At 50.9% G+C, this 8,194-nt stretch overlaps 1 protein-coding gene across 1 annotated transcript in view; it reads left to right on the forward strand.

The window, feature by feature from the left end:
* The window catches only part of LOC104129989 (calcium-activated potassium channel subunit beta-2), a 56,347-nt gene that overhangs the window by 34,043 nt on the left and 14,110 nt on the right, over window positions 1-8,194 (forward strand). Inside the window, exon 5 of the mRNA XM_009642978.2 lies at window positions 5,345-5,455. Coding sequence (XP_009641273.2) covers window positions 5,345-5,455 — 111 coding nt within the window. The remainder of the gene's footprint in view (window positions 1-5,344; window positions 5,456-8,194) is intronic.

Here is an 8,194-nt window from a genome sequence, read left to right on the forward strand (position 1 = left end):
CCCGTTTTTGAGGCAAATTGTCCCCTTCTCCGAAGCCGGAGAGCAGCTGAGCTGATGAATATAGTGCTTGTCCAATGTGTCACTTGCTACATAAATTCAAATTCAGCACAGAAAGCTAAAAATGTTTGCAGAGTCCTGACAGGCAAAGGGGACAATTATCCTCAGCTGTTCCTCACAAACATTGATCCCTAGCGGCTGCAACGTGCCAAGAGAGGCATTGCCTCGTGCTTGGATTGCAAACTCACCCGCGCCAACACATGAGGATGGCAGTGAGGGCTGGCCCCTCGCTGGATGCTCTGCTACCTGGATGTGGCCTGAAAATGCCCTGTGGCCAGTACGGTGATGGGACCAGCCCATCCCTGGTGCAGATGAGGGAGCTGAGGCCACAGTGTCAGACTGCTCCGAGGTGGTCAGGAGGTCGCCAAAGAAGAGAAGTTGGGGCTTGCTGGCTTGTGATGACAGGCAGTAGCTCCCTCCCTTGTATCTGACCTGGGGACAGATTTGGAATTCATTCCAAAAGTTGCTGTTTCAATCTCTTAAATCAGAATAATTACACAGAGTCACAGTGCAGCCAGGGTGAGTGAAACAAGCCACCATGGGGATAGTAGTGTATAGGAAGAGGGATTGGGGAAAAAAAAACCAAAAAACAAAAAAAAAAGGGAAAGAAAGGTGAAGAAGGAAGTTAAAATTAAAAAGACCAAGGAGAATAAAATTATAAAGTTTACAGCCATGCTGTGTCGGCTACTTAGACTCGTCCTCAGCAGATAGCTCTTAGGAAAGGGGAAGCCTAGGGATGACAGGCATCATTAAATGGCAAGGCTTGAAAGTTCTTTCAAAACAGAAAGGCAGCACTGGAGGAAAAACCATCATGAGATGGAAATTTGGAAGATTTAGAGGTTACTTTGGAATATTTAATTCTGAAGTGTGAACGTATTGCATGTTGTCATGTAGCAAAGAAGAATAGATACCTCAGCCTTTCTGAGTCTCCTTCTTACTCCTGTGCATACTGGGGAGGAGAAATTACCAATCGTACGGTATGATTTGAAGTCAAAAGAAATTTTGCCTTTGAAAACAAAACCAAATTCTGTTGTGATCCGCACACAGCTCAGCTGCATCCCCATGTGATGGCTTCAGTTGTTACCGGCAGCCCCGTTCTCCTCCTCCTTTGGGCATGGTGTGTCCTAGACATGCCTGCACCACGGGAGCCCAACAAGACCGTCCTGGGTCCAGGACGTCTCCCTCATTCAACTCAAAAACCAGATGGAGAGCTCAACTCTGACCTCTGGGGAGATTTAGGAGAAGGACCAGAAATAGAGGTGAATTCATCAATGAAGCATCATTAGCCGTCAGGCTTCCTAAACTCTCGTCAGTACATTATCACCAGCTGTCCATTGTCCATTTGTCCCTTGCCATAACAAGGAACCCCAAATTCAAGGTCACCTGCCAGTTGGATCAGTCAGTTCGTACAGCCGGAGCTCCCGAGGTGCTCCAACGAGAACAGTTATTTATGTCACTCTGTCCTGCACTGTGCCCATTAGCTTGCGGTAGAGAAAAGTCCGGTCACGAGGCAGAAATACAACATTTGATATTGCTGTTGCTGCTGCCAGAGCGTTAAATGTTCCCTAAGTGGTAACTGTCTTCTGCTAATGCAGATGCATTTCTTTTATGAGTTAGCTGATTGCTGTTCTTGCTCCATGCTCGCTGTTCTTCCACTATGGCTGCAGCCAAGAGGGATTAGGGCAAGCAGAGGCTGTGCTCAGATGGAGACCTGCAGAGAAGGATGGGTATTTTGACTCCACCAGAAACGCTGCCCTCTGAATTGTGTCAGAACAGAGGAATTGCCAGCCAGGTCTTCATCTGGTTTCTGGTTTGCATCTTCAGTGCTAGTAGGCAAGACCTCCCTTGGTGCAGGTGCATCAGGGCTTTTGTGTCACACCGTGGCCATGGCCACAGCAGGTCTCACTCAGATTCCCCAGGCAGATGCCTGCTCAGCTTTTACTGCCCAGCTGGGTTTCTCCTCACCCTCTCCCTGGTGTAGCTCTGCTTCCACCTACCCCTTCATGTTGCCATGGACCATAGCTAGGAGTCAGAAATTTCAGGCACTGGTTTTAGTCCTGGGACCAGGTCTTACATTCTTTTAATACCAGGACTAGAAAGCTCCCTGAATCAGAAAGGAGCATCTTAATTTCGTAGTTACTTCCACCACTCTGCCTGGGAAACTCTTCCACACACTAAGGCTCCTGAGTGCCAGGCTACCCGGCAGCCAGGCTACACTTTACATCAGAAATCCAGCAGGCCATTTTATTTATTTCCCTTCCTTCATCACACAATACTTCTCTCTGTTTTCTGGCTCAGCAAAGCCATAGGAAAACAGTCTATCATCAGACACAGGCATGGGTAAGACCTATCAGGGCATGAAGCCCGATTGTCCACATTCAGTAAATTCACCTCAAAGTGAACCGCCGTCCCCTTACAGGCTGCCTTTGATGCCTGGTTTCAGCCCCTTCCTTTTCCCGTGAGCAACGGTGGATGGGACCACCCCAAAAACAGCCTCTCCAGACATGAGAGAGACCAAGTATCTCCCATTGCTCACCAGCAGCTGCCCTGTCTGCTCGAGAACGGGCACCGGCCGCTGTGTTGTGGCACGGAGAGCGGCTGAGAGGTGGACGGGCAGGAAAACCCCAGGGCTTGCGGGGAACTGCCGCAGGGTTCAAATTGATCCTCTGGCTGGGAAATATTGGGATGAAGCATCCAGAGCGCTCGGCAGCATGGGCAGTGCAGGACGCGGGTGTATTCAGGCAAAGCTCAGGAGGTCAGCGATTATATCTTGAAGTGAATGTTTAACTTTTGTTGGCTTTTGATGACTCAAGGTGTCTTTTATGAGGCAAAATTAATGCAAGTGCTTCTCTTTTTACAGTGGCCACATTGCCCAGGAAATGAAATGTCATGAGGGGAGCAAAGCTCATTAGTTTGGTGCCATAAATGGTTCTTCAAGGTCTCAGAAACCCTATGATTAACGTAAATATAGACAGAGGCAATTACAAATAAGCACTCATATAAGCCCCAGCTTTCCATCTAAAATCGCGGTCCGCAATATCCCTCTTTGGATGTTCACAGATGTGGTGACCTAGAGGTAAGGGACATTTCACATAAATCATGGCATAAACCAAAGCCTGAGGAAGGAAAGCAGCCAGCCCAGGGTGAAAGTGAGGACAGCAGAGCACGTAACGGTTATCAAGGCACCAGCCAAGGATTTTGAGGTTCACCCTCAGAATTACCTCTTTTCTGGAGCAATTTGAAGCAAATGCTGCCCCAGCATGCTTCCTCCACACTGCAGTCCCCTCTCGGGTGGCTGCTGTTGGGTGGACTTGTTGACGCTCCTTAGCACAGGGCAGAGTAGTTCGAACCTTGTAAGAACTATCTCAAGTCTTCACCTTGCAATGGCTGAAAAAGTGGAAACCTTGTCAGTTTTTGCTAGTGAGGTCCATAAAATCCACCAGAAGATAATGTCCAAGGGAAGGATGAGAACGAGGGAAGACGGGAGGAGCAGGTCAGCATCACGGGGAGACTCCCTGGGTCAGCATCACGGACCCTCAGAGCTGCTGGGGAAGACGGGAGGAGCGGGTCAGCATCACGGAGAGACCTCTTGGGTCAGCATCACAGGGAGACCCCCTGGGTCAGCATCACGGGGAGACCCCCTGGGTCAGCATCACGGACCCTCAGAGCTGCTCCTTGGCCAGGGCAGAGCCCTGCGGTGCCCTGGGTGCGGGTGTGCGTGGGTTCGTCAGAGATTGTACAGGTCTTGCTCTGCGTTTTCCTCTTAAGCATTATGCATTTATTCAGAATAGACCCAAGCGCCAAGAACGAGGCGTGTTTTGGGAAAGCCAAAGCATGGCCACCTTGCCTGCCTCTGTGGCAGCCATGCTGCCAGACAACCATGTTGATGCCACACCAGGTAAGTAATGAAGGAACAGCAATGTTCAGGCAAAGCCAAGCAGAAAACGCAGGGTCCAGCCTCGCTAAAACCAGGAGCGGATTAGGAGGAGCTGCAAGAGGAGCTGTAGCCCCACTAGCAGGTCCAGTACAGCCTGGGCTTCCAGCCTGGCAAGGCAGTTGCCCTCTGGAAAGACGCTTGTTCACATTCAGTTGATAGAGGGTGACCAAAATCCGCTACGAATAACATAGGTACAGTGGATGTGCCTTTAAGCAGGGCGGGAGAGCAACAACAATTCTTGAGATCCTTCCAACTCTGTATTTCTGATTCTGTGAGATCTCATTGTAGTACAGGGCTCAAATTCAGTCCTTAAAATGAAACCCCTCAGACTCTTCCCCTCTTCAGAAGACCCTGGGAGCCTGAAAGGAGGCAGCAGGACTCATAGAACCATAGAATCACAGAATGTTTTGGGTGGGAAGGGACCCCTAGAGGCCACCCAGCCCAACCCCCCTGCAGGGAGCAGGGACACCTTGAACCACATCAGGTTGCTCACAGCCCCGGCCAACCTGCCCTGGAATGTTCCCAGGGATGGGGCCTCCACCCCCTCTCTGGGCAATCCCTGCCAGGCTTTCACCACCCTCATGGTAAAGAATTTCTTCCTTAGATCCAGTCTAAACCTCCCCTGCTTCAGTTTAAAGCCATCCCCCCTTGTTCTGTCCCAGCTGGCCCTACTAAAAAGCTTGTCCCCCTCTTTCCTCTGGGCCTCCTTTAAGCCCTGAGAGGCCGCACTCAGCTCTGCCCCGCAGCCTTCTCTTCTCCAGGCTGAACAACCCCAACTCATGCCTTGTCCTTGGGCAGGACTCTAACTGGTCAGGCCCAATGGCTTTGGGACAGTAATTTCTCCTTGGGAAACGACGTCTTTGTTTCCTTGGTGACATTTCCACAAAACACCATGTTTACGTCTCATACTTGGGCCTCATTCAGACAGCTTGCTCGAGAGCCTCATCGCACCGAGAGCCGCCGTACAAGCCAGAAGCTGTAATGAATGGGTGTGAGCTTAAACAGCAACCACTTCCCACCCCCAAAATAAACCGTAAGAACACTGGAGGCAGCTATTGCCTTTTCTTAAAATACTGATGATTTCTTGTCCATGGTGCCAATCCTTTGCAGCGTGGAGTGTAGCCAAGCCTGATTAGCCGGGATCACATGTTGCCAGTGGGGCTAATGAGGTTTAGCCTTCATTCCCACAAGCTGATCCTCCATCCCCACCATTTTACATCTCACCTTGAGTTAAGAAATTGTCCATCTTCAGAGCGCACTGGGCACGGCCACGGGGGATTTGGCACGCTGGCTATAGTGTGGTTTGCTGCAGTGGATGGGCAGTGACAAAAATTATCCCTCTTCCCCCAGGTCCTTCCATCGTCCCACTGCAACGAGCAAAGCCAACACTGGGCAACCCTCTAAAATGTTTATTTGGACCAGTGGCCGGAGCTCTACATCTTACAGACATGATGAGAAAAGGTAAATGGCACCTATGCTGATTGTCTCTTACAGGTTTGGAATCTCTGGGAGTGTGGCCTGTAGCTTCTCTTCAGTGGTGGCACTGGAGAAGTAGGAGGGATGCAAAGGGTGTCCCCCTCCTTGCCTCTCACCATGCCCCCGCCCCAGCTACTGCTCCACTACCAACAGGACAGACGATGGGGGCCAGGGCTGATATGCCAAGCCAAAACAGAGTGGAGGGACAATGCCAGAGCCATGGCCAACATCACAGGCTTGCAGCCCCAGCTCCAACCCTGGTGACGCCTCCATTGGCATCAGCCCGCACCCCCACTCCAGACCACACTCACACAGTGCCTCCCCCCCAGCCAAATCCCTGTAGGACATGTAGACGCCTGGGTGGTGCATCCAGCCGTCAGAGATGTTTGTGTGTGTGAGGACAAGCATGGGCAGCCCACCAGCCCACTTCAACAGTGTTGCTGGAGGGAGTAGGCTGAAGGAGACAGAGGAAGAGATGAGTTACTGGATCTCCCAGGGGAGCAGGGAGTTACACAGAAGAGGAGGGAAGGCAAGGAGAGGTTTAGAACCTGTCCACAGACAAAGGCAGCACTCGTTTGGGAATGAAAGAAGTTAAATATCCCTGATGAAAGAAGAATTGTCAGTAATGATGAGACTCATCCTTCCAAAAATCTCTCTCCTTTGTAGTGAGACTCACTGGACAGCTTGTCTTGTCTTGTCGCAACCAGACACATTTCCCTTTCTTTTCTTTTCTTTTCTTTCCCCCTTCCCTCCCTTGCCTCCTCTCCTTCAGTTCCCCTTGCAGTCACTATTAAATGCAATCACAAAAAATCAGACTCCGGTGAAACAAAAGCAGAGGTCAATGTATCTACAGTGCCAATTAGCGAAGCACACTCTTCAGTTATTCTAATGAGACATTACTGCTGGCATCTGCTTGGGAAAACGCGCTCCGGAGTTGAGGCAGCAGAGCTGCCCGCAGGACGCCGAGTCCCTTTGGAGAATCACTCCATTTGCTGAACTTTTCTGCAAAGGCTGCATAGGTGCTCAGCTCTTTTGATAACCTGATCCCAAGCAGATATTTTGAAGGCACGAAGACCAGCTCAGCAGCAGGTTTCCACGAACTTTTGGATGGAACTGGTTATCTAGCTGCCTCGTGTACTTCTGCAAGTCTCCTCTTGAACTGAATTTCCCCCAGGCTAATGTTCTGCGTTAAAGCACTGTCATGGGCAAGATGGTCCAAGGTTAGATAGACACTCATAGGAGATACCTGCCCATGCGCTGGGCTGGCTGGAAGCCACGGGCTCCTGATTAGCATGGCCTTCAGCTCACACCATGCCTTTTGGTGGGATTTATTAACTCGAGCTGAGCGCCGCGCTGCACAGGGCTCGCCGGCAGCCGGCCAGCCCAAACCCTGGGCTGAGCTTGCCCTGCCTGCCCACAGAGATAAGGGGGTAGGGAGCAGCGCCCCTGGACTTAGACGCCAGCCGCAGTGATTCCAGGCACCTTTCCAAGCCTTGGGGTGGGCTTATTTCCCAGGCGGTCCCGCAGAGCTGTGCAGAAGGAATTGTTCATACCCTGTGAGCGATTCCTAAGATGCGGGAGGGAGAGGGAGGGAGAGAAAACGGAAAGAGGCGAGCGCTGCCGCAGCCTCGGGACTGCAGAAGGGAAGTGTGAACGCAGAGCAAGTGTTGCTGGTGGGAGAAACTCCTCTGCCAGCGTCTGGTGGTGATTTTAACATGTGTAAGGTCACCGGCGGCATCACTACATCAGGCAGGCGGTGCACTGTAGAGAAATGACTTCCCCTAAATGACCTTTTCCTAGGAAGTTTTGTTCTTTAAACTTCAGACAGGAAGATTGTCGGCTGGGGCAGCAAACTTCTCACTGCACGCGTGCCCCGGCCGCTGGCTTTGGAGGGCTCGCACCCCACTGCCCTGGGCACCCAGGGGTCACTGCTGCGGACAAATCGCCTCCTCCCAGGCCGAAGGTGTCTCTCCTGCTTTTGCAGGATTGAGCCCAAAATGTACGTATGTCATTGCTGGTTCACAGCACATCTGCTGTGCCCCAACCGCTACTTTTCAGGCTTTGGAAACCTAGTCAAGCCTTCGTTCTTTCTCAGCTGTCAGTTATGTTTTCCACAGCACTGTAAGCTCAGAAAACCAAAGCTTTGGCTTGGTTTGGTTTGGTTTGGTTTGGTTTGGTTCGGTTTGGTTTGGTTTGGTTCGGTTTGGTTTGGTTCAGTTCAGTTCAGCCCAGTTTGGTGGGGAAGGGGGAAGGAACTGAGTGAACGGAATCTGTTCGTAGTCATAGAATCACAGAATGTTTTGGATTGGAAGGGACCTTTAGAGGCCATCCAGTCCAACCCCCAATGGGGCTGGAATGATAGGAATGCTGTGATTGCGGAACACAGTGATAGGAATCCTTCTACGACCATCACTGAGACTTCTGTGAGGGCTCCACAGAGATTTCCCGTTGCCGTAGTTCTAATAAGAAAAGCTGATGCAGCTAAATATACCCTGCAAGGAAAAAAAGTAGAAATTGGCTTCTGAGCAGAAAAGTCCCTGAGCATTGGGAATTCTGCAGGGAAGAGACAGAAGGGGTTTTGACCCTTGCATTCAAGGATTTCTGGTATCAGTAAACACCTCAGCGTGAGGTAATTTGAGTGACATCTGCACAGTGACCGTGATCTCAGAGAAGTGAATGAGAGTGCAAAGTCACTCTGAATGACGCAGGCAGGCGGGCACCCCC

Source organism: Egretta garzetta, unplaced genomic scaffold, assembly GCF_000687185.1.
Source record: "Egretta garzetta isolate BGI_Z169 unplaced genomic scaffold, ASM68718v1 scaffold527, whole genome shotgun sequence".
Lineage (NCBI taxonomy): Eukaryota > Metazoa > Chordata > Aves > Pelecaniformes > Ardeidae > Egretta > Egretta garzetta.